The sequence below is a fragment of the Stegodyphus dumicola genome, chromosome 9 (genome assembly GCF_044657685.1).
Source record: "Stegodyphus dumicola isolate Sdum_Otavi_A_Nest chromosome 9, ASM4465768v1".
NCBI lineage: Eukaryota > Metazoa > Arthropoda > Arachnida > Araneae > Eresidae > Stegodyphus > Stegodyphus dumicola.
Genome location: NC_140776.1, coordinates 50,119,248 through 50,146,451, shown reverse-complemented (window position 1 = coordinate 50,146,451; position 27,204 = coordinate 50,119,248). Strand labels below are relative to the sequence as shown.

General features: G+C 34.8%; 1 protein-coding gene and 1 long non-coding RNA gene across 6 annotated transcripts in view; one reads left to right on the top strand and one right to left on the bottom strand.

Annotated features, from left to right (window-relative positions):
• Positions 1–27,204, bottom strand: part of LOC146995341 (uncharacterized) — a 470,439-nt gene that overhangs the window by 18,365 nt on the left and 424,870 nt on the right. The window contains exon 4 of the long non-coding RNA XR_015042973.1: positions 16,061–16,200. This is a non-coding gene — a long non-coding RNA (uncharacterized LOC146995341). The remainder of the gene's footprint in view (positions 1–16,060; positions 16,201–27,204) is intronic.
• The window catches only part of LOC118188795 (thrombospondin type-1 domain-containing protein 7B-like), a 1,066,734-nt gene that overhangs the window by 887,153 nt on the left and 152,377 nt on the right, over positions 1–27,204 (top strand). For all 5 annotated transcript variants that reach the window (XM_085823427.1, XM_085823425.1, XM_085823426.1 and 2 more), the window contains 3 exons: positions 1,534–1,782; positions 3,728–3,861; positions 23,012–23,173. In XM_085823427.1, coding sequence (XP_085679553.1) covers positions 1,534–1,782; positions 3,728–3,861; positions 23,012–23,173 — 545 coding nt within the window. The remainder of the gene's footprint in view (positions 1–1,533; positions 1,783–3,727; positions 3,862–23,011; positions 23,174–27,204) is intronic.

The following is a 27,204-nucleotide window of genomic DNA, read 5'->3' as shown; positions in this document are numbered from 1 at the left end:
AAATGAGCTTCATCGGTCCACAACACGTTACTCAACCAATCGTCATCTTCCGCCATCTTTTGAAACACCCACACCGCAAATGCCATCCGCTTCACTAAATCGCCAGGTAACAGTTCGTGATGTCGATGGATTTTGTAAGGAGAGCATCGGAGGGTACGCCTAAGTGCCAACTAAACAGTAGTCTTCCTGAACTGTCTCAGCAGCATTACGCCTTGTGCTCGGTCGGCCCCACTACGGGGTCTATCTTGTAAACAACCCGTGGCCTCGAACTTCGAAATCATTCTCGCCACACCTGCATTTGTCAACGGACCTTTACCCGTTCGAATCCCCTTCCTATGGCGATAGGATCGTAACGCTGAACTAGCACATTCCCCATTCTGATAATACAGCTTCATTAAAAGCGCCTTCTTAGGTAACGTCAACATGCTGCGACTGCTGGTGCATCTGATTCTCTCTTTTGATACTTTTGATTCTCATTACAGCTCCTTTTATACACGATTTCCATGCGCAGTCACTGACGTTTTGCTGTCCAGCGCCATCTGTCGGACATTTTTTGAACTTTCTTTTGGTTCTAATAAAACTCCATGTCATTCTACTAAGTATGTGTGTCAATTTTTATCTCTCTATCTACATTATTCCGTGATTTATGAAGTTTTCAAATTTATACTGACTTTTTGATCACCTGGTATATACTCGGCTTAGTGATTTCAGTTTCTTTATTTTTATTTGTTTGTAAATTGTGTATTTTTTTGCTTTAAAAATAATTATCTTCTGGTTAAGGTTTTTATGCCTTTAGTAAATCTACATGCAATATTTGTAAAATTATCAACAATTTAAAAGTTATTTAAGTGCGGCTAAACGTAATTATTTTTGGCATGGTGGCCATGTTTGTTTACATTTGAAACTTGGCAGAATAGTGGATTTGTTGAAAATCTAAGGAAATTAAGCTTTGCAACAGTAAAAATAACGCTTTCTTTTATTATTGCGAATTAAATCATACTTAATCCATTCTGGAATTTATTCGAGGAAATAAGTGTTTCGATTTACTTCATAATTTTCAATACAGGCATTTTGAGTTTTTATGTATTTTAGCCTTGTAGCGAAGTAAGGACTGAATTTATTGAATGAGGAATACTGAATCGTCTGTGAAAAACTCTTTCTTTTTTGTTTGTTTGTTTAATTTATTTTATACATCGTTTTAGATTTATTATAATATTTGCATAGAACTTGTGACAACGATTAGATAATTGTTCAGATAATATACATTCTGTGCATTCTCAGTTATGAAATGAATTAAATGTAAACGCTCTTAAGGGAACTTAGCGCCAGAGTATCACTATGGTAAACAAATATAGTGAATTTTAAAGAGCGCATTTAATCCATTGTGGTTTATGTGCTATCGATGAATTCCATCTCAGAAGTTACAAGTATACTTAACTGTTTCCAATTTTCTATAATTTAAAGTCATATTCATTTATTTTTGCAAAATACTTTTGCGCATTGCACATGAAATTTACTTTCTTTCCCCACTAGTTTTTGCAATGTTGTGGACGTTCCTGCATTGGTCCGCCGGTGTGTTGTGCCAGTGCATTGCGCCGTGTCTCCATGGAGTGAATGGAATGTGACAGTAGAAGGATGTATCAGTTCTGATGGTAAAGTCCATCCGGAGACAAGAATTCGAACTCGCCGACTACTTCAGATGCCAGTTGGAACGGGTGCTGAGCCATGTCCGCCACTATTTGAGCAGCGAATGGTTACAATTGATATTCCGCGTTGTTATAAGTGAGTAACACACTATGTCTTTTATCAAATCCTATTTAATTTTTTTGAAAAATTAGTGTTATGAAATAGTTGTGAAGTAGGTTATGTTTTATTATTTTAACTTAGTATGGAATTCTTTCAAAACGGAAAAATAATGTAATTGAAATAGCTATATTAAATCAAAATTATAACTTAAATTAGCAATAGCACCTTAATTTTCATTTTAATTTGGGTATTTTCCGTCTCTGTTCTAAAAATAGTAACTGGTTATAATAACTTTTCCTGGATTGTGTCGTTTCCAGATTGAATTTTCTCATATAACTTTGACATAACAGTGACGTAAATGAAGTTAATGGCCAGTAATAATTTGGAGCTCTATTGAATATCCAATTAAATTGCATTGCAATTGAAAATAACCCACTCTGAATTAAGATTTTGTCCTGAACACAATACACTTTGCTCCTGCACCTCGACTCAGCTCGGCTGCTACTTCATGCTGGTCCTCCTATGGCAACAATATCAAAAATGTAAATGTTACGTTCTAGAGCAGGTACATTTAGTATGCCAAGTATTAGGAGGTTGCAGAATGTTTGACTAAAATAAAATGAATGTTTAAAATCTGCCATGACTGTAAGCTTCAAATATTTCATGCTCCAACATCTATCATAATCGCTATCAACATTCCCAAATCATCAATCTACAAGACAATGATATTTATTATAAAATTCATCAGTAAAAAAGAGACTGAATGTCTGTATAATATCGATCATCAGTGGCTTTTATAAAGTTGTGACAACTCTGTTATTTTACTAACAGTAAATTTTATTTTCGCTAGTCCAGATACCTTATACGAATCTCAGTTACGCCAGAGTAAATTTAAATATTGCGGTTTCTGAGCAGTAATTTACACTTAAGTCTAATAAGAGTAGTTCTTGCTTCAGGCAGCGCTCCTCAATTTGGAGTTTGCTTCTCGGCTGCTCGTTGACCGTGAATTAAGAGTCATTCGGTAAGTGAAAGTTTTAGAATCTGCGAAATTAGAATGTTTCCAAATGTCTGATTGATTAGGTAATTAAAACTGCAATTTGTTGCCGTCTTTTAGGTAGCTGTTAATTTTTTCGCAAGCTAGTGATTCTTCACATCTGCTGTAAATTGTTTTAGACTGCATCTCAATTTGCAATTCAAATGAGGTTTTAAATATTTTAGTTATTTATTATGTTATGAGATCTTAATAAAATTTTTATAAACTTCACATGCGTTTTATTTGCATACTTGCAGCAGAAAGTAGGCGAGAGGTTGTTAGTGAAGAATTCACCCAAAGTATTAACGTTTAAATGACAAAAATAGCACCCAAAGTTTAAAGAATAAAATAGCACTGCGCCAGCAATTTAAAACGTTGTAGAACAAAATACAGTATATTTATTTTCATCCGAAAAGCAAGCACACATTTTTTTCGCCTATGGTGCAACAAAAAAGGCAAATAATTACTTAATTTAAATACAAATAATGATGAGGGCCAAATAACGAGAAAATAGTGGGCACTAACCATTTTATGCTTTGGCAACTACTAAGGCCGGAAGCAGTGGCCATTTTATTATAGGAGCAGCTAACAGGCGGCCATCGTTGCCTCCTATGAAGTTACAGAGAGTTTACATCCATGTCTTCTTCGTGATTAGAGCCCGTGCCCTTCGACATGGCAATCGAAGTCACTAACCACTCTCCAGTCTGGGCGGTTAAATGAGGAAGGTAATTATGTATAAAAGATCTTCAGTGTATATATATATATATATATATTGTCTTTTTTCGGGTAAGGGGTTCAACACATCAGAAATGGACTCTTTAAAAGAGAAGCGCCGTCTCTTGTTTTATCATGCTAGCACCCACTTCAGTTTGCTTTGAGTTTAAAAGATAAAAATCATTAAATGATATTTAATTTTGGAACCCTACAGTATAACAAATTAAATTTCAGGTATCAGTGGTACCCTTTGGAATGGAGCACATGTGAAATCCGACTTCACAACCAGCGTGGAGAAACGAAGGTTGTGGTACCCACATGTGGAAGTGGATTTCAGTATCGCAACCTGACTTGTTTAAGGTCCATAGGTAAGTATACTAAGATATTACCGATTATGTATATACGAGGGTACATCCCAAAAAAAGATTACAAGTGTAGTAAAACATTATTTGTTAGCAATAGCCAGAAAATATAAAAGGGAATTAAGAGGCTTACTTACCTATCATCTCAGCGCAGGACCGACGTGTTCAACCCGGCTTTGTAGAAATCACATCCCGGCCCACAGAGCCAGTTCTAGGTGATTGTTTTCACATCGCTGTCTGAAGGTAACCTCATTCCAGATAAACGTTCCTTCAATTTCCGAACACGGAGATATCACCGGGTGCTAAATCTGGGCTGTGTGGGGAAGGGGAATAAACTCCATACTTCCCATTTAAACCTTTGAAGAAATTCTTGAGTTTGTCTAGCTGTATGAGACCAGCCATTGTCATGCAGGAGAATGACACCATCGCTCAAGATGAGAGGGTGCTTGCTTCGGATGGCTTCACGTAACCTTGTCAAAATGGCACAATAACGATCGGCAGCAACGGTATGGCCATGCTTTAGATACTCGATCAGGATAACGAATCACGGCTCGCATTTCCAAGCGAGATTGTTTTTCTAAACATCTTGCCGTTTCAGTCGCTCTGAAGCGTCTTCGAACTTAACTTTACATACCCACGCAGCCGCTGCTAGACAAGTACTGCATTTGTCTACGATCTGGGGGAAAGGTATTCTCTCATATACATTTGTATTAGATCATATACATTTGTCTACAATCTGGGGAAATTACTTTTCAGATGCTGGTGTTTGTAACCTTTTTGGGGGGTGGGGATCCACCTACATACAAATCTTGGCAGATTTCCCACTCGCTTGCAAATTCCTGGTTTGTCAAGTCATTGAGATTTGACAGTTGGTTCTGTTAGGTAAGTCAGTTGAGTGAGACTTCCCTGTGTAACTGAAAAATCATAGTTAGTCAATTATAAAACTCAAGAAAATAGGGGGAAAGGTCAGAGAAAGTAAATGTAAAAAGATTTTTAAAGCCTGGAATTCTTTCCAAAATGTCAGGGAAATTTTAAAATATATGTCAGTTCTCCCAACTAACAGGAAATTGATTTTTTAAATAGCTCTAAACAAAAAGTGCTCGTTTTGAAAAGGAAGTGTAGTAAAGAGTTAATTAATTATTATTTTTTTTGCACAGAATATTTTACCCAATTCATATTTAAAACAATTTCCACTATCGCTCTCCTTTCCACTCGATAGTGAGCCGTTGATCATTCTCTTTAGAAGTACAACTGTTCTTCAGAAATGAATAATTTCAGTTTAGAAGCCACTAAAGGTCTCAGAAAATTCCTTAAAATTCTAGAAAATAAACGTGAAATTTGCCCCGCAATCAAGTTAGTTCCTTAAGTATAGTTTTAAATATTGAGATATTACCTTAGAAATCGTTTCCATTGTTTAAACCAATTGATCTTGCAATTTGGAATGTAGCAGATATTTACTTATTTGCTGTATATTATCCTTTAAATTAAAAAATTTTAAATCATATACCAGTGATAAATGACTGAGGAAAATGAACTGTGCTCCATTAGTTTCAAAATTTCAGAAGAAACTGTATATACCTATAAATACGAAATCTACGCACTTTTCGTGAAAATCAAATTAATATTTTTGTAATCAAAATACTGAAAAAAAATCTTCCTAAGACACTGCGGCAGTTTTTAATTGTTTCTACGCATTGCACCGAGAAATATTCTGCTGTAACATAATTTTTAAATTGATTCAAATAGAATACTTTGAAATTTTTAATTTTCTACAGCCTTTTTGATTTCTGTAAAACGCTTAAACGATTTTTAGGTTACCAGCTAAAGATTTTTCAGCGGAAGAGCTAATTGAACAATTGTCATACTAGAACCTTAGACAAGAGAAAATGACTTTCTAAGGATCCTAGCAGCAAATTAATGCAAGAAACTATTCCTCTAACTAAAAAAGAGAATTCTGTAGCGACAAGTCTTAACTGGCAGCGGAATGTAATCGTTAACGGGAGAATGGGAGAATTCTTCAGCCATAGTTCTTCTTATTACCAGTAAAAAATAGAAAGGAAACTAGAAAATCATATACTGCTAAATATTATTAGATCATGTCTTTTTCAAAGCTTTAAACTGTCATTTTCGTTTTCTTACCATTAAGTAATTTCAGAGATTTCACATCAGTTAATCATTTTCACTTAGATCAAAATCCTTATTAATCCAAATCCAAAATAATCTAAACTAAAACGTTTGCACTGAAATCTAAATCCAACCCTTGAACTATATATAAACTGAGTCAGAAATAAGGTTACATATTTGATCGCATCATGTTAAGGCAATATTGCGGCTATTAGTGCCACTGGAAAATGAATCTTTCAGGCTTAAAAAGGATACCAACCATTATCGCTTTGGCTCGCTATTTTGCGTAGGCTATTGGCGAACATTGATGCTACTGCATTGCTAATATTGCGAATTCTTCCAGAAGATGTTCTTTTCTGGATGGGCCTACGAGCGTTGAGAATACTTAGGAATGGTAGTTTGACCCGAGTTTCAGTTTGCAGATGACAGGCTCCGAGTGTAGTTGATAATAAGCCTATAAAACATTGGTGAAATCCTAGTGTCCCATGAATTTATTTCTGTACCGGTTTTCTCCGTGCGTAACACCTTAACCGTCCTCCACAAAGATATCACTAGGGAGATAAGCTAATTTTGCTATAATCTAATAAATCCAAACCCACTGTTTTCCACATATTTCCCACTATAATTAATCACTTTCTCAACTTTTACACAGTCAGTTGCAACAATGATGGGTTAACATCACATGTTGAGTCACATCCTGGTATGCAGCTTTGCATACTATAATATTTGCTTTGGTGTTTACGTTGCTGTTGTAACTAACCATTGCATGTTCGGTACCAACTTGGCTAATGATGGAAGTTCATGGCATTTTTATGAAATGAAGGAAAATAGTAAAGTTTCAAATTTTATATAACCGTCCTTAATATCCGGTACAATATACAGCAACACAATGCATTCATTTCAAATATATAAGATTCACCTTCTACTCGTTAACTTGCTAAAACAGTTGTCTCAAGCTGGCGGCCCGCGAAGCAATTTTATGCGGCCCGCGAAGAATTTTCAGTTATGTACTTCTTACAAATACGGCGTAAAGATTTCGAGGTTACATTTATTTGAAGTTCGAATTCGTATTATTTTCATTTTACTTAAAAACGAATATGGCTAACACACCAAAAAATCTATAAAGAGCTAATTAATTTACGATGTGATAGAAATCGTGTTCGAAGATACAGATTTCATTAATTTGTATTCCTATTTGCCAAAAAATAGGCATATGTGAGCTGTTCATATGTGAACAGCTTTTTTTTCACAGTTGAAACATAATAAAGAAAGAACATGATTCTCCGATAAACATGAATATTATTTTTAGCAGTTTCTCCCCAAGGCTAGAAACTTTATCAGAATCGGAACGCCATCAGGTATCAAGGTACAGTAAGAAACAGAAACAAGTTTATACATTGAAGAGCAATTGGAGTCTACCTGTATAGTAGTTGAGATACTAGTCTAGTAGCGCATAGCACCAGCCTTGGTGACAACTGCGATTCATATTGGCATGGACACGACAAGACAGTGGAGGCAGTGGGAAGCCATACATATCCACGACTCCTTAACAACCTCCCACATTTCAAGAAGATTAGATAGAAGGTGATCGGAGCATCGAACATCTCTCTAAATTGCATCCCAGATGTGTTCGATCCTATTTAGGTCAGGGGACTATGATGGCCATGAAAGCACGTACAGGTCTCTGGAATGTTCATCCAGCCATTCTGGTACAATTCGGGAGCTATGGCACCATGCATTGTCTTGTTAAAAGATAATCTATGTAGTGAGCTGTCGAAAACGAACATATGGGAGCAGGTGGTCGTCAAGAATATCCCGGTAACGTTCACCTGTGAGAGATGATGTCACATGTACCAAATCGCAACACTGAAATTGGACCGTGAACATTCCCTAGACAAGAATACCACCTCCACCAGCTTGAAGAATTCCCTGCTTGCAGGAAGGATCCATCGCTTCATGTGGTTTACGTGAGTCGGCACGTACCAAAGTGTATCTCGACTCATCACTCCAGACAACATTTTTCTACACCTCGACGGTCCATTGACGATGTCTCTTTCCAATGCTAATCATTGCAGTACGTTTCGTGTAGTCAGCAGAGGGTCTCTTGCAGGACTATGACACCTGCACCCCATTTAGAGGAGATGATTTATCTTGGTGTGGCAGATTACACGTTGCTGTGCACCACCGTTAGCTGTTACAATGCAGGCTAGCCGACGACGACCTCAGTCATCCACACGTTCTTGTCCGCGGCAATTGACCCTGGCAGGGAGGCTTTTCTCTGAAACGACGTACTTACGGTACACCCTTGACACACCAGTGCGAGAAAATCCGAATGTCTGCACTACTTCCGAAGTGGAGTGACCCATTCGTCGATCCTCGACGATTCGCCTGCGATTAAAAATGCGCTTAGATCCGTGCTCTTACCCATTTTGCTTTTTGACTGTTGCTGATACCGTGAGCAGCACTCGACACTTAGGTCATTTGCAAGTCACTTCCAGGCTTGCACACAGCTCAAAATTTGCAGAACGCCAGCTGTTCGTAATTCAGTTGCTGTTTCGTGTAATTATTTATATACAAACATGTGCATTTTTACTTATGCGCCGATGAAAATTGAAATAAATATATTACATTGTTATTGTGCATTCTCAGTTATATTCCAGTAAATAAATTTTCTCTGAAAACTTAATACTTTTTCATAATTTGTTTATTTTTTTAAATTAAAGTAAGTTATTTAATGATTACTTGACCACCTTAAAATTATGTGAAAGAAATGTCAGTCTAAAAGTTTATATTTAGGTGTCAATATATTTAAATTTTAAAGTGTAACCTACGAAAACGTCTTACATGTACTAAACTTTAAATTCCAGATATAAAATAAATATGGATTTGATTTTTTTCCTTTGCTGTATTATTATTATTGTTCGTTTTGATAAAGATTTAGTTAGCGAAATTTTAGATTTATTTAAAATATTTCTTACATTCTTAATAAAACTTTCAATTTGTTTAAAAAAAAATTCTGGCCTTTTAGCTGTTTTCAGATCGTGCATTCGGCCCGCATGCAATTTGTGTTTGAGATTACAGTTGCTAGCATAGGTGGGAGTGTCGATTTGTTGCTCCACTTTGTCGCCCGGACAAAATAAACTAAGAAATAAGATCAAAGCAAACACTATCGAATTGAAAGATTTCTTAAGATTTATATGTATATAAAATTCATTTACAACTTATAAATTCACTGCAACTTATTGGGACTACAACACAAATTTAGAATCAGTACCTGTACTTGAAGAGACTTAAATCTGATGCGTTGAAAACTTATTAAAGGCCAATAATACAATTTCTCATCTATATTGTAATAGTACGCAATTGCTCCCTCTAGATAGTTTTATGTCAGTGGTACCTCGACACAACTTTGCTCACAAAATTGAAATTGCTTACTCCATTTAATTTGAAACTGACCGCTACACGCGTGGCGTCGTGTATAGAAGCTACAAATTCTATTCTTACTAATCCCCTAAGAACCGAGCACAAGCAGACGGTACGAGCATCACACATAAAGAACTTAGATTTCACTTTTATTCGATATCTGTTGCGTCGTTTTCATCTTATGTGTTTCTTTACAGAGCAAGTAAGTTGAAATGGAGAAGAAAAAGGATAGTAATGTAAACTCTGAAGTCAAATAGAGGTTCCAAAAAGTAATTGCTAAGTAAATAAGCAAGGCTTTGAGAATGGAAATCTTGGAATAGAACCTAAATAATCCGTGTGTCTTGTATCGCATTTTTACTTTCAGTTTAGTATATAAAGCTTTAATATTACGCTGAAAATAATATTTGCAAAATTTTTCTAAACGTAAATTTTACAGTAAAACTTGGGACTTTTATTTGCTATGCTTAGCTAGTTTGTATACACAGGTATCCCTTGCTTTATGAACTTTTGCTTTACAAAACCCCCAAACTAGTTTGTTGTTGTTACTATTATTATTAAGCTTAAAAAAGAAATTGGAAGAGAGTTTACGCTTTTAGGGGAAAAGTGCAGACTGAAAATATTGCGAATCCTTTGTTTTATGCTGCAGTTGCGGAAAAATATGACTGATCATGAGTTGTTAGTTATAGCATAGGGATTTAAGGTAGCTTTTGTAAGACTGCCAACAACGAACTGTACAATAGAAGGAAATGTGTTAGTTTAAAGCTTACTATCACAGCAGCCAGACTGCAATAAATTTTGACTTTCTACACTGAGGCAAAGGGGAAAGAAAGATAAGAGGTAATGATCTTGAGATATATATAATGATAAGACACGGAACAAATTATCTTCGGCTTTTGTATCTTAACCATTCCCCTGTACCCCCAATTAAACCATTGACAGCTTAGTGCGTCATCATCACTGCTATTTTCCTTCTCAGCTCACACCCTTGCTTGTTCTCTTTATATTTGGGATCATTTGCTAACTTATATTCAGGATATTTCAAAAACACCCAGAAAATCCCAGAAAAAGTAGAGACATTAGGTTATTTTGAATGCTGGAGACGTGAAAAATGAGCTATGCCACCGCCGGTACTAGAGTGTGGACCCTTCGATTACTCGCCTAGTGTGCAACCGTTACACCACGAAAGCATGCAGAAAGGAGGGAAAAAATACCTTCTTTATGAACTAAATCGCTCGGGTGCTCATTCTGACGACCTTATAGAGACGATGCTAAAAACACGAGGGCGGTAAAGAGGACCGTAACTGCAGAAATGAAATGTATACATGATACTCCTCTTTTTAAAGGGCAACTGGGGATTAGGGAACCCATTGGCCAATTCCTGACGGTTAAGAGTCATCATCCACCACCTTTTTTAGTTCCGGCCCCACTGTAGAGTCATTAGAGTTTTCTGATACTGGAGAACTGAAAAATGAGCAATGCCTTCGCTGAAACTCGAATCTGGACCTCTAGAAAACGCGTCGAGTGTGCTACCGTTACACCACGAAGTCATGCAGAAAAGAGGGAGAAAATGCCTTATATCTTTGTAAAGATCGTGACTTGTAAAGATCATGACTTGTGAAGATCGTGACTTAAAGAGAACGTGAAATATAAATAATAGGACAAGAACTTGCATTTTACGGTGTGGCAACAAGAAGAGGATTCGAAAGATTTTTATATATATTTTTGTTTTAGAGAGTTGAGGATTTTGAATTTTTTAATAGTTGTAAGAGTTTTAACTGCAGTAGTTAAGAGTTTAAAATTTTGATAGTTAAGAGCTGCAGTATTTATTTTTTTGGTTCTGTTTTAAAATTTAAATAAAAGTATTTTGTTTATTCTGAAAAATTAGCTTTATTCTTCCTACAAGATTCAATATTCATTATATTGAAATAAGGAAGGGATCTTTACTGGCGCAGTCGACAGGATCGGAGTTTCCCCGCATATAATTATGAACCAAAATAACTCAGGTGAGAGCTCAATTTACCTTATAAACGTAAAATAATTAATTAAGATTATGAAAAGTTAATTATTGTTTCCGTCATGGAATCTTAGTTTATTTACTTGTCAAAGTAATGAATACGCCAGTGTTCAAATGTAATTTCGTTTGATTCGCCAGAGTAGGTGAACAAACAACACATTAAGTATTGATTCCGGAATCTTAGTTTATTTACTTGTCAAAGTAATGAATACGCCAGTGTTCAAATGTAATTTCGTTTGACTCGCCAGAGTAGGTCAACAACACATTAAGTATTGATTCCACTGATTGATTTTCGTGCCCAATAAAATTAAATTCATTGTGAATTATATTTAAATAGAAAAAAAAAAAAGAGAATTTTTTTTTTTTTTTTTTTTTTTTTTTTTTTTTTAATAAAACTAAGAGTCTATTGGCTGAATAAAATCGAGACATGGCTTTTATGGGACATGGGAAAAAAGAGGATTTGCTGGCTTTAGCTGCTGAATTAGAAATTCAAGTAGATCCATGTATGAAAATCGTGACGATAAAAAATGAAATAATTCAAAGTGATACATATGATGAAGCATTTGCTAAAGAAGTGTTTTTAACGATTGTTGAAGAGAGGAAAAGAAGAGATTGAGGAACAGCGAAGGAAAGAAGAGATTGAGGAACAGAGAAGGAAAGAAGAGCTTGAGGAAAGGCGAAGGAAAGAAGAGCTTGAGGATGAGAAACAACGAAGGAAAGAAGAATTAGAAGCACAGCAGAAAAGAGAGCAAATGGAGTTTGAATTGAGGAAACTCGAAATTGAATCTCGTGTTCGACTAACACAAACTCCACCAACAAATGAAAATGGACATCATAATTTTGATTTAATTAAGCTTATTCCCAAATTCAATTTAAGACACGATGATATTGTGATTTATTTATACTTATTTGAAAGACAAGCTAAAAGGACAAAGATTGATCCTAAAGATTGGGTTTCATGTTTATTGACTTTGCCATCTGAAATCATTCAATTAATTGGTAGGGAATCTGAAGAAAATTTTGAAGATTATGAGTACATTAGGGCCATTTTATTGAAGAGATTTAAATTAAATCCTGAAAGCTTTAGAAAAAAATTTGTGATGCACCAAAAGAGCGCTGAAAAATCATGGAGAGATTTTTGCTACGAAATTACAAGTTATTTTGAAGAATGGATCAATGGTCTTGAAATCACAAATTTTGCCGCGTTAAAAGACTTGATTATTACTGACCAAATTAAGAAATGAGTACCCTATGAAGTAAGAGACCATCTTCTTGACGACTGGGCGAAGTTCGTTTCTCCAACCAAATTAGCTGATAAACTTGACGAATATGACAGTGTTCGTAATATATCAAAACGGACTGGTGGTAGTCCATCAGCAGACAGAACTAATAAAAAATGGCAACCTCATTCTCCACTTCCAGAAAGAGCTTTCAGAAATAAATCGCTGTCCGCTGAAAACACGCCAAGAGTGTACCCATCCCGTAAGAGTGACGAACCACAAAAGCCTAGTTTCACACTAACTTGCTATAATTGTGGAAAAGAAGGTCATACATCTAAGTTATGTACCAAAAATCGGATACCAAGAAGTGCTTCTGCAACAGCACAAAACAACTTATTACAAACACAAGCACCCCTTACAGAAAAAGAAAAACCAGAAGTGCTAACTGCCAAGATCTCTATTCCTGTCTCAAAATCAGTGGACGTGTCTAGAAACATAGATGAATTAAAACTTGTCAAAGTTAAATGTGGAGATATTATTTTAAATGGAATCGTAGACACGGGAGCACAAATCTCAGTAGTCCGTGAGAAATTGGTTGACAACATACCTTGCAAAGGAGAAAGTAAAATAGAGATATCTTCTGCTTTTGGTGAAAACGAAATTACTCCACTAAAGATTTTCCAGATGAAAATTGACGATGATTTTCACGGTAGAGTGTCCATTACGTGTGCTGTTTCAAAAAAGCTAGTTACCGATTTGCTATTGAGTTCTTCAGCTTATGAAACACTCTGTGGAAATATCGAACTGTGGAACAGTGATCGTCATTGGGATGCATCCCCCTTAGAGTACAAAGAGACAGATGATAAACCCTCACCAGTTGAAGACAATACTACAAATTTGGCTGTTGTTAATCAGCTTTCCCAAGAAAACATAGAGTCTGGGAAAACAACGAATAGAGTAAGACTAGAATTCAAGACACATCAAGAACAAGACGAAACTCTGAAAAGATGCTTTGAATGGGCAAATAAAAATCAAAATTCATATACTTTCGATGATAGCATATTACTTCACTCCGAATATATCTGTGGTGAAAACATTAAGCAAGTTGTGTTACCTTTAGAAAAAAGAAGGGAAGTCCTAAGAATGGCACACGAAATCCCTCTTGCCGGTCACCTCGGTGAGAAAAAGACAATTCAACGAATCAAGTACTCATTCTTTTGGCCTACTATTAAGCAAGATGTTAAAAAATTCTGTGAAAGTTGTAAAGAACTGCCCTTTACAGAAATAGAGAAAACAGAAATGATAGAAGATAAAATTGTTGAACAGGAAGCACAGAAGGAAGAAATTATAACTGAAGAAACTAAGAGGGTAGAAACAGAAGATGAACTCAAAGAGGAAAAGTTAATTGATAGCAAAATAGCAGATGTAGAAATTATTCCACCTGAAAGTAAAAACAAATTTATGGGTGAGACTGAAATCCCAGTTGAAAAAGAAACTGTCAATGAAAGTAAAACTCAAGTAAATCTTGATTATGAGAACATAGAAGAGAAAGAATATATTGCTAAAATTGGAAACGAGAAGGAAAAAGTAGATGATAAAAAGAATGACTTAGTAATCCATAAGGAAAGTGTGAAAGCTGACTTAGTAAATGAAAATGTAAATCACACAGAAGCTGCAGATCTTGAAACTGAAAATAAACTTTCAGATAACAGTGAACTATTACAATTTACTGAAAAAGAAATTCTGGATGATAACAGAAACAAAAAGTACAATAAGGACAGCATAGATACTGTTGAACTGGGAGATGAAAAAGTAAGTGTGGATTATACAACAAAAGTTGAAACTGAAAAGGAAAATGTTATCCACAATGAAACTGAAAACCACAGAAACCTTTCAAGTTCAAGGGTGAAAACATGGAAGATTGAACAGAAAGTTATTCGGATGACATCGAAGAACTGGAAGACGAGAAAGAAACGGAAGGAATTGCTAAATTAATAGAAGAGCCCGAGTCCGAGGTAGACGATCTACATCATGTTGATGAAGAATTATTAGAAAAAGAAGAAGAAAAAATTGCTGAGATTTTTTTTAGTTTATAGGACTTTCACCAAGCACAGAAATCCCATATTTGAAGAAATTGATAAAGCTGAAACAATTGATGAATGGTATGAGCTACTCGACAAAGCCATTGGAAAGATAGAAGAGAAGAAAGATGATAAGAAACAACAGCTACTAGGATTGCCTACCATAGGTGAGAATGATAATGAAGATATACCATTTACAAAAGAAATGCCCATAGCATTTTTCAGCAAGAAACTAACGCCCTGTCAACAACGATGGTCAACCTTCGAACGAGAAGCAGTTTGTGTCATCGAAGCCTTGAAAAAATTTGACACATGGATTTTCGGTGCCAAAGTGCAGATTGTGTCTGATCACAATCCCCTCACCTACTTGACCGAAAGCGCCCTTCATGGTGCTAAACTGTCTCGTTGGGCCTTAGCGTTACAACGGTATAACATGACTGTGACATACCGCAAAGGAAGTTCACATGGGAATGCTGATGCTTTGTCAAGATTAGCTGTTAACTCTTTCTCTCTCAATGAACTCTGAGCAACATTGTCTCTACGGTGACGAATGTGCTTCTTGTGGGGGGACTTGTAAAGATCGTGACTTGTAAAGATCATGACTTGTGAAGATCGTGACTTAAAGAGAACGTGAAATATAAATAATAGGACAAGAACTTGCATTTTACGGTGTGGCAACAAGAAGAGGATTCGAAAGATTTTTATATATATTTTTGTTTTAGAGAGTTGAGGATTTTGAATTTTTTAATAGTTGTAAGAGTTTTAACTGCAGTAGTTAAGAGTTTAAAATTTTGATAGTTAAGAGCTGCAGTATTTATTTTTTTGGTTCTGTTTTAAAATTTAAATAAAAGTATTTTGTTTATTCTGAAAAATTAGCTTTATTCTTCCTACAAGATTCAATATTCATTATATTGAAATAAGGAAGGGATCTTTACTATCTTTTTCCAAAAACATTAACTGTTTGTTTCATTTTGTCTTATGAAAGGTTTAGAAGAAGGGCGGTGTTTTTGTGAAGAGGGAAAATGTATAATTCTGTTTTTTCTATCGCATGATTTGGCATTTTTTACTTCTGGTTAATAGCATTATTCTTAACAGTAGCATATATGCCTAGCTGATTCAGAAGACCACTCTGAAGATATATACCGACATCAGAATTTTGAAAACGTCTTATTTGATAATCATAAAATATTTATTTAGCAAGTAGTGTGTACTTTTCTGAAATACTTTGAAGTAAAGCAATTCTTTTAGTTTTTGAGAAAGTTCGTAATAACCAATAATCAGACGAAAAACACCTGGATTCACTATATACTTTTAACTATCAAAACTGAATGAGAGATCCTTACCTTAGAAAATATTCCAAGCATTACGTCCTTCACCAGTAACAAAAATACTAGGTTTTGAGGAAGACAAAGACATTCTTGTGCCACCTTTCAGTGTAGGAATACTTTCAAACGTGTTCCAGTTTGCGAAGAAAATTCAAGATCTGCAATTACAAGAGGCTTTATATTTGTAACAACAAATTTGTGCTATGAAAAGTGAATTAAAAGACAAAAATTAATTTTTCCATTATCAAGCGTCTGTTTTATATTTTATCATATGTTTCTTAAATTTGTTGTTGTGATCATAAAAGTGTCTAGCATCACCATGATTAATTAGTCGCATAGCCCCGTGAATGGTTTAATTTTTAGAAAATTTAAAAACCGATAACAAAATAAATGTTATTCAATTTAGCTGCATCTCCAACAGGTCTTAGGATTTCTTCCCAAGGATTTATATATGTCGCGTCACAAGCAGTGACGTCAGAAGTATTCGTACTGTGTGCGGGTGCAAAGCAGCACTGGGTGTCTGTGTGGTGGGCAAAGCTTGCAGTAGGCAGAGCAATGACATATTTCCTGATGGCGCATGACCCTTTTGCAGCCTGTTTCACTTCGGATTGCACCACATAGATTCATACATATGCGGCTCAACAGGTATCATCGATCACTATATGTTCGAGGGCGAAATCACCAAAGACCTTTTCCGGCCTATTTCCTTCCTATTTCTATTTCGTATTTCCGGCCGTATACAGCTGAAAACGGCCAGGTATGGCTGAAACAACTTCAAAAGGGTAAGCTACTAGGAAACTCTCATAGACTACTTGACAATTAACTGCGAAAATCTAAAAGCAACCTAAATTTTAAAAAAAATCATTCAGCACAGTCAAAGTCTTGACAGGGTCTCTTTAATAACCACAGGTCACAAATACCAATCTTCCGAAGTAATTGTATAAATTCCATTACAAATTTTAATATTCTGTAGAGATCTTTGGCTAGGCCTAGGGACAAAGAATGCTGCACCAATTGCGTACGAATGCTGATAGTCATGTAACAGGCGGTACAGCAACTCAGCTGGTGGTAAAGTAAGTGAATGACAGTGAGCGAGATACAGCCAAGTATACCGTCTGTCTGAAACACTGAGTGATGTGCAATTCCCACTGTGGTAAGTAGCTGTTACGAGGAATGTAAAGGTGAAGGAAGAAAAACCTTGTCTAACCTAAAGAATCTTCTAGCACAAGTAAATGGATTACAGTTCATCTTAACGTGACGTAATCTTATTTTATTCGAACGGGCACCAGAAAGAAACACCAGCATATTTCTAGCCTGTTAAGAAGAATCATAAAAAGACAGTTGTATAGAATAACTGGAAGACAGTTGTATAGAATAACTGGAAACCAGTTTTATCGAAATTGTTGAAACATGACTTTGGTAAATGTTAAGGAAACTAACAACAAAGAAATATAAACGGAACCTTCAGCTTCAGCAGTAAAAATGATGGAAAAAGGACATGCGCCTGCGTGAGAACAACAGAGATGATGCTAATATATATTGGTGGCGTGGTTCTATACTCTAGCTCTTTTGGAGTTTGGGGATTATTAGGAATTCTGTTCTTTGTTTCTGTATGTTGATCACGCGTCCGCACTACGCATGGTCTGGATATGGTTGATCTAGCGAAGGCCTTACCCACAAGGTTCCCATTCTTACTGTTTATTAAGAATTGTTTTAAGATTTAGTTTTTCAGCTTGTTACTTTTGTTACGTAAATTTAGTACTTAAAATAAACACTTTCACTGAGGAAAATTTATTGCACTGCAGCAATTAACAATTTCAGCTTTTGACTAAATACATTTACGAATATGAAAATAAAAATCTCATAATGCAAGTTCGTAGTGTCAAATATCATGTTTATGTCACACTTCCTTGCGAAAGAATAAATTTGAACACCTATATTATTTTTTTACCATTCGAAGATGAATGTCGGAAGAACTAAATTTAACTTTTAATAGCCCAGTTCGCCTTTAATCGACAAAAATTTATTTCTCCTTGCGATAAAATCTTCGTAGCAAACTTTTTAACCGCGAATGAAGTGTTAAGAAAAATCTAATGGTACTGCTCTCGTAAAATTCTTAGCTTTTTTATTATCCTTTAAAAGTAGCGCAGAGCTATCATTTTTCATAAAGTTTGATGGGCGTCTACAACTGAAAAATCGATTTTCATTGATATTTAGTGTCAGGGCACGATAATCCTGGAAATTAAAGCTGGACCATAAATCTCCAAGCTTTTGTTCCCATCGTAATGCGGTCGAGAGAACGTGACATTAACGTCAATGCAGAAAGATATTTTAATAAAGTGGTCCTTCTCTCTTTTCGTTTCGGCGATTTTCTTGAAAATATTTCCGATAGATGGCGGTACGAATGAGTGATTTAAGTGGGAAGTTACGATCACCAGAGTTTTCTGAAGAATTTCGTGCTTTGCATAAAAAGAGATGAGTCTAGATAATTTTTTTTTCGTTTTTTTAACAGTTTAAAAAGTTTGTTCTGAGAATTTTCTTAACAGTTTTCAGTTTATTAAATGTCTTGCATTTTTCAGTCCAAAGAGGCAGTTTGCCCTGAAGGACTATTAATTTCGTTTTGGCATTTTGCGTTGAAAACTATAAACGGCGAATCACTTTTCAAATTGTTGGCCCCAAATATCATCGCCCTGTATTATATTTAAAGAAATTAAATAATGAAGGATCTGCATGAATGTATGTTATGTTTCCCGCATTGTGATATATCAAGAGTACCTAGAGCCATTAAACTTTCAATAACGTAATCTCCCATAGGATATGGGCAGGTGGAAGTCTTAATTTGAATTTGAATTTTTTTTTATTATCGATTTCATATTTTGTAACACTTCAACGAATTTTGATTAACAAACTCGACGATTTGAAAGCGAGCAATGGCAACACTGTACGGAAAAAAAAAATAAAAATAAAACATTTTTATTTCCAGCGCACGAGACTGTGTATTGGAAATTCTAAAGATATACTCATTTTGAAATTATTTTGCGAAATTGCTGTTGAACTGAATTTTATGGTTTGAGTACGTAGAACATGATATTTAATAAATAAAGGTAACACATAAAATGTTAAAAATACGTCCCTTTGCACGTAATTTAAAATTTGAAACCTTCAGACTTTATTTTACGTATTGTTTTATTTTAGATAAACAGGAGCCATATGAAATTCGGAGAAAAATAGTATTATATGAAGCAAATTAAAAATTCTTTGCACTAATATTTAACTTCGTTTTATATGGTAGCATATGGGATTAGATGGACACTTCAAACCTTGAAATTATATAATTGCGCATGTTTATTAAAAGTGTTTCAAAGATGGAGTTTGGAGGTTACCTATTGAATATTAATTATCATATATTTTTCAACTATAAATATTGAACTGAGATGATCCTGCAAAATTTCAGCTGAAATTGAAACCCCACGTATAAACTGAACTGCAAACCGTCCTATGAATCAAGCTCTGTATGTCAATAAGGTGTTTTCGTCTGGCTTTCGCATGTCAGAAGACCTGCAGAGGAAGCCGAACTCACTTTCAATTTTTGACTCTTTAGCGCCAGCCGTTTCTTTCTTTGAATTTTCTCACCTTACGGGCCACATGTATCATTTGGCACTTAAATAGTTTTTGGTTCATTTGGCACTTAAATTTCTACTAGTAAAATAGGGAATAGCTTCTCAAGTTTTATTAAAAATCATTTTCAAGGAATCACAAGATTTCCCCCACACCCAGTTCAGCGTTAAATTAGCTCAAGTATAATGTAATGCATTTTAATTGAGCTAATTTAACGCTGAAAGGTAGGCGTACTGTCGATACCGCCGGTGGTTAGAACTGCAGGGTTTGCTGGAGTCAGTTTCATCGCGATTCGAGGACGCCGGAAGGTTTTCCGATTTTCTAATTAGTTTATGGGGCTAATACCTATACAGTTACTAATTAGGGTAAATAATAGGCAGCCCTCTTCACTTCTACATAACACAACATAACCCTCACCCCAGTTGTGCTCTCACATTTAACAGTAAATGAGATTCTTCATTTCTACTGTATAGCAAAAGATGCCGGGGAGGTGGGAAAATTGCATATTTTCGTAGTTTTGAACAATAGTTATCACTTATTCTGAGTAGTGCTGTGAACGAAATTGAAGGTAATTATAATATCTACGAAACGTTTGATAAGTTGTTAATGTTCAAAGTGAGGACGATGATATCCTTCTCGGACTTGGCTGATATCCTTCTCGGACTTGGCTATATCAGGTAGAGACTTCTCGGAATTGCTGGAAAATTCCGAATCGATACCAGTATTGAAACATCTCATTAATGTGCATTAGAATTTAAAAAAATTAAATAATATATTTTTTTGTCTGATGATTAAACTTCTAATATCATTTTTGTGATCCATTTGTTGCTAAACCTTTTCTAATTCATTCAGTAAAACCCCTCCAAACAACAGAGTTTATGTTGTTAATGTGATCCTCATACCTAGTCAGCTTCAAATTCCCTTTTACTAGTAAAATATAATTCTAGGTTCTTCGTTTCTACTGTATAGTGAAAGATTAATGGACAAAAATAGCTGTATTTCTACTAGTATTTCTACTAGTAAAAATAGCTGTATATTTCTACTAGAATAACTGAAAAATAATCTCTAAAAAATTTATCTACAGGCAGTATTCTGTGTAACAGGGCGCAATTAATCTATTGTGATGCGTTACGTTATGACTTTCAACATGCGATGAACCTTTCTCCTCTACATTCGAATTCCTATATATTTCTTGCATGACGCTAGAAAATAACGTCCAAAAAAATTCATAGACAGAATTGTTCCTGCATTGTATTTCTGATTTTGAAAGTCAAACGTAAAAGACGCTAAAATGCAAAAAACAATGAACGGGAGTAAATTTCATTTCTTATTTTAACTTAAAAAATAGGAAAACATTCAAATTAGTACTGGCTATAAATGACTAAAACCAGTAGTTTAATTATAGTCATTTGCCCAGACTCAATTTCAATCCTAGTATCAAACAGCTTCTATGATTTTCCAATTGTTGTTTTATGTGTGTCTTACAGTTATGGAATTTTTAACTATTTTTAATCAACTACTATTTCAATTTAATAACTTTCTAATTTAACTTTCTCTTAGCAAAGCAAATTTATTTATTCTAAAATTAATTTACTTTACTAACAAAAAGAGTTTATTTAGTAGCCATCTCAAAAAAGGGATTTTAAAATAAGTTACGCATTTTGAAATCTTTGAGTGAAAGATATATATCTCAGTTACATATATTCGAAAATGAATTGCTGCACACCATTCTTGATAAGTGAGTTTATCCAGCATAAATATTGTGAATGGAATATATTTTATAATATTTGAGGAGATATGTATTTAGAGTGATTTCTTTTGCCTTTAATTACTGTTTCTTTGAGTAAAGAGAAATGTTTTAAAAACACCACTTCTTTTCTATCTGTCGAAAACGTTTTCTGTCAAAAAGACATGCCAGCGTCTCAAATAAATGTTTCAGTGTTAATAAAGCACATTTTTATCGCAAACCAAATATAACTAACTGGAAAGTTTGGTTCAATTACTATACGTATGCCTCGGTAAATAAAGCAGAAAGTAAATATCTCTTTTGTTGCTGAGAGTTAAGCATAAATTGCATTTAATAGCCTCTGTTCTTTTGTGCAAGACATATATTAATACCTGTTTCATGAACAGAAAATACTGAAAAAAATTTTCATCTATACAAGAAGGGAAGAGAAAGCGAAAATAGCGGTCCAGCAATCCCCTTTCCTGTTCGCAAATATACAAGAGAAGCATAAAATCTTCCTTTAAATATAAAAGATTATTGGCCAAAATTTAATCGACATATATTATTATTTTAGAAATGCTGCTGCAATAAATGAGTTTTTTTATTATTAGTTCTATAGTAGAAAATTTCAACATGTGGAGCTTTTGCAAATTGAAGAATATCAAGTTAGTATCCCGATTCTTGCATTCCGGTTCATATGCCTTGTTCACATTCTCGGTATTCCAATTTACATGCTCTTCAACATTTCTTTTGTAACTTGATAGAACATCTACTATCGTAGACTTCAAAGTCAGTATGCCACCAAAATAATTATGTGGTAATCCATCACATTATCAAAATGTATGTATGGGGTAACCCAGGTTTGCGGCGTATAGCCCATGTTTGTTTTGGTCGGTGTGTGTTGCCGAAGTTGTACGGTAGCAGAATTTGTGCATTTCCTCTAATATTTTTTGAAAAGAAAACATTCACTTCGCACATGAGAAGAGCAACATCGCAAGAAAGGAGGATTCCTCGAGGAAAAGCATTTTATTGCTGATATCTCTTGCTCTTTTAATTTTATTGATTAATTGCTCTTCTATGGAAATTTTAGTGCGCCGATATTTTGAAAATTGCTGTTGCCTTTTGTGCATTAACTTGTCGAAAAATTATTTGCCACTAAATTTGCGAATGCTATCCGTATTGCGCGTGTATACGAGCAAGTTTCCCTTAGAAAGTCCTCCGCGAAGGCATCCCTCCCCTTAGGCAGATAGCCCTGCTGTGCTTTCCCGTAATCTCAATAAACCAACCAAAGAGGCCGACGAGTTTACGACTCTTCAATGTAGGTATGGATATTCCGAAAGTACCAAAAATATAACAGGAGGGCTAAGTAATAAATAAACATTTTAGTATCAATCGTCCGTGGTTATTTTCTATAATTTTTTTTTATAATCAGGGAAAGTCTTTATGCTCACCGCGTATATTTTAAATGGTACAGTAACGTGTTCCCTGCAATTTATATTTCTTTATTCTGTGGTGTAAACTATGACATAAGCTAAACTAATAAAATCTATGACATATTAAACATACATATCTGTTACTCTCCAGTCTAAAATGCTCTGTTGTAAGCATGCTTGTGGATTTTTTAGATATGGTACCTGTCAACAAAAAGATGTGCAAAGACCCGCGTCCAGTTACAATCCAGAGGTGTAAAGTACCGTGCAAAAGGGATTGTCAAGTCTCTCAGTGGTCGAGATGGGGCCTTTGCATGCCTTTCAACAATACAGACTTCTGGGAAGAAATAGATTCGGGTAAGTTAAATTCTGATTTTAAATTCCGGATTCTGAACATTCTGGTAAACACCTTTTTTTTACTACTTTGTACGAAGTCGAAGTATTGTAATTGTGAAACATTTCGCGTATCATATTTTAGCAAAATATCCATTTCGACCGCTTTCGAAAACATTTGAATGAGATTTTGGGGTGACATCTATACGTACAGACAGAATAAAGGACTGTTTTTGCCAAAACGGATTGTAAAGTGGATTCAGAAGAGAATGTTTCATCTTGACGTCTATATGTGCATACCTACGTATGCACCTCGCATAACTCAAAAACGTGTAACCGTAGAACGTTCACATTTTGTATATGGGACTGCTATTACACGTAGTTGTGCAACTCCGTTTTTAGTTGCAATTGGCCACACCAAACATATATACATTCCCACTTTGTTGCCCGGAAGTATGTTGTTCTTAGGTTCCGTCAACAGTGGTAGAATTATGATCAATTTAAAAGTTTAAGAGACGTATTAAGCCTAACGGGGCCGTCATTTGTTTACCTTTGAAACTCTTAGTAGAATAGTTCCTTCAGTTGGTGCATCAAATTTAGAGTCTTTTTACCCAGTGGAATCAATAGTTAACTTATCTAATTAATAATAATATTTTATTTACTTAATTATAATTTTATCTGTTTTGAGCTGCATTTTGGGTTTAATATTTTTGCGTGTTTGACAATTTCTAATGAAGATGTTTTGAGGTTTAATGTATTTTTGCCTTACCGCAAAATAAGAACTGAATTGATTGAATGAAGAATGTATCTCTAATGAAATTCGAGGAAATACGTCGAAAGGAAGTGCAGTAAAAAATGTGTATAATTTAATAGGCCGTACCAAGTCATGTGGTTTCCACATCAGATATATTTTTATATATTCTAGCTATTACAGTGGTTTTAGTTAATGCAACAAGAATTTAGTCGCAACTTCAATTAATTATATGAAAATTCCAGGAGAAAACAGGGCATAGCGTAAGTTATCCTTCGCAAATAATCCTTCCGAAGTCACAAATCACTTCGAGGATTTTTATTCTTAGCTATGTTAAGTTTGGATATTAATTTCAAAGTCTGAACGAGAGCTAAGTGTTGCTGGAAGTCGCAGTGATTTCGTACCTGTATTGGATTCTTGATAATTTATATTTTTTCACTTTGTTTTCAATAGAATTATTACTAATAAATTGTCTTATCACAGTCCTCATTTTTATTTTTAATTTGAATGAAATTAATGAAAAAATATCGTTTGCTGCATTAATGTAAAGGCCTGATTTTTCCATCCAAAAGAAAAATCTGAATGTTTGTAGAGTTTTTTTTTTTTTTTTAAAGCAAAAGATTTGAAAAATTAGCTTTGCCCTCGCCAGGACTCGAACGTGGGCCTCTCAGATACGTGTCGAATGTGCTACCGTTACGCAACGAACGTACGCTGGAGGGAGGGAGAAAATCCCTTATATTTTGAACTTTCGGTCAATTTTTCAAACTTTCAAAGAAATTTTATTGTTAAGATGTAATATTTTAACATTTAAATGTTGTATCTTATTCAGAAATTTTCAAATATCTATAAAATTTTAAGATATTTTACCAAAACCATTAGTACTGAAGTTCATTATGAGTGTTACTGGCTTCTGCTTTTACGCTATATTCCCGTATCAAAGGAATTCATCCTTCGAAGACATCTATTTCAGGATAAATTCAAATTATCCTTAGAATGGCTAAGAAATTTAATTCGTTTATAATAATCTAGTTCATTTATTGCATATTTCCGACAGCGGTGACCGTCAATCAGTTGATTTTACCTCTGTCTTTATTGCCATCGTTTACTTGAGGTTTGTTTTCTATCTGAATGATCTATCTAAGTTTATTGCATCTTACCTTCCCAATGACCATCAACCATCTGGTCACCTTTAATCAGTGGTCTCTATGAGCATCGGTGACCTGAGGTTTAACTTTTTTTTTTAACATTTTGTCTCTCCACGTCAATGGCATCAAGCCATAGATCGCCCGTGAACAAAGGCCTTGACAGTCATTTTAGGTTAAAATTTTTTAAATAGTTTATCTAATTGGTAAAGATTTATATACATTTATTTTTCTTTATTTTTCGCTATTTCATAAAATATTTATGAACATTTACAGTATTATTCCTGTTAATAAAATTGTTTGTAATGTTGTATTGCGTACCTGCTGTATAATCTTTTTCTTCTCACTATTGCAAATGAACTTCCTTGCCTTCCATCATTAAACCACTCTTGCTGATATTATTCGCGACAAAGGTTTTGAAATGGAGAAAGAATAAAATTAAAGAAAAGGATATACAATAAAGGAAATTTTTTTAGTCATCTGGATTTAATATGAGTCACTGAACACTGCGAATTTCGAGTGGACTTTAAAAAGTATTCGGGGGAACATCATTCCAGCACAGGCTCCAAATTAACTGCGCGTTATTATTTTTCTCATCTTCTATGCTTTACCAGTTCTCTTCTTTTCAATTTCTTTGTTATTGTTTGTTTTCGACAATGTTTTTGGCTACGTCTTAGAATATTGCATCGTGAACTCACTGCTGCAAGAGAACGCTCATTTGTATCGGTCTGCATTCGCCGGCGGTTCATTCTATGTGGGAATTTTATTCTCGAAACAAAGTGGGAATGAAAATTCCTCCGTGCTGTTTCATGAATTCTTTTTCCCTCTGTTTTCGTGTACTCTAATTGTATCTTTTTCATTCTTATTATTTTGCTGCGTGTATCTTCTATTCAAATACCGATACTTAGTAACGGAATGTTGCAACGTGAAATTGAGTTCCAACAAAGAGAGACACAAGCACAGGAATAAATTTTGCATAGATAAGTTACGCAAATGCTGCAAGGCCATTTTCCTTTAAGCATAAGCCCTAAGTACAAGACATCTCAAAGAGATGCTATCAAAGAGTTGCTATCAAAGAGTTGCAATTTGCATGGTTACGAACTATGTAAATAAGCGAAGAGAATACCTCATGACTTTAGATGGTTCTTGCGATATTGGAAATGCTGAGTTTGTTTCTTATTACAGAATTTGCGAAGATAGGGATCTCGTTATTTGTTTACGTTTCAAAGAAGAGTAGGAGGGTTTCGAATTTAAATTAAGAACTAAAATACATCTGAGGCCTGTCTTGTAGTTTAATACATTTCCCATCTGAGTTAGTTGAGTGTTTTTCAGATGAAGATCTAGAATTTTCATTGTATATGTAATGCTGCTTTCCATTGAATTGATCAAAACACACTTTTTTCATGAATAGAATTTTTTAATTACCTGAATATATGTATGAAAAATTCAGAGTCGGGCAACATCGATTCTTTATTGTATTTTTATGCATAAAACTCTCTATGGTATAGCCTTCCAATCTGTGGAGTAGTCGAAATTTATTGAATATTAGCAATGTCGCTAAATGTACGTATGTTTTATAAAAATAAAAATTCTCTCCAATCTGTTTCTGCATCTTGTTGCCAGAAAGCTTTGAGACATAATCTGCAACTAATGTAACCTCTTCTATATGTATGGATGCGCGTGAACACAGCTAAATCTATCACAAATGGCGCAAGTTTACAAATGTTCTCTTTCAAATCGGGTTTTATAGCTTCAAAAAAGTCTTTCCTTCCGGGAAAACATTTGAAATCTCTGTAATTTATTAGGTTACTTTCATGAAGGAATTCTTATTTATAACTTTTACTCTTGTTGGTCCACCAGTAGCCACAAGTTTGTTCTTTTATGACGTCACTGACTAATAGTCTGCTCGAAAGGAACTATTCCCAACTTCCTCTGTGTCTTCCTTTTTCCCATTTCGGTATGTCAAGTGACGTCGGTAATCTCAAGCGTTGGAAAAAGCGTAACTTCGTCTATTCACTTTGAAATGGATAAGCCTGATGGAAATTCGGCTCGTGTTCAGATCACGAAAAATAGGCTTCATGGTTGTTATCGTGATTTTTTCCACGTGTAACATGAATAGAAGCCAATTACCTTTAAAAAAGTCCCTTTTGAAAAAGGCCATT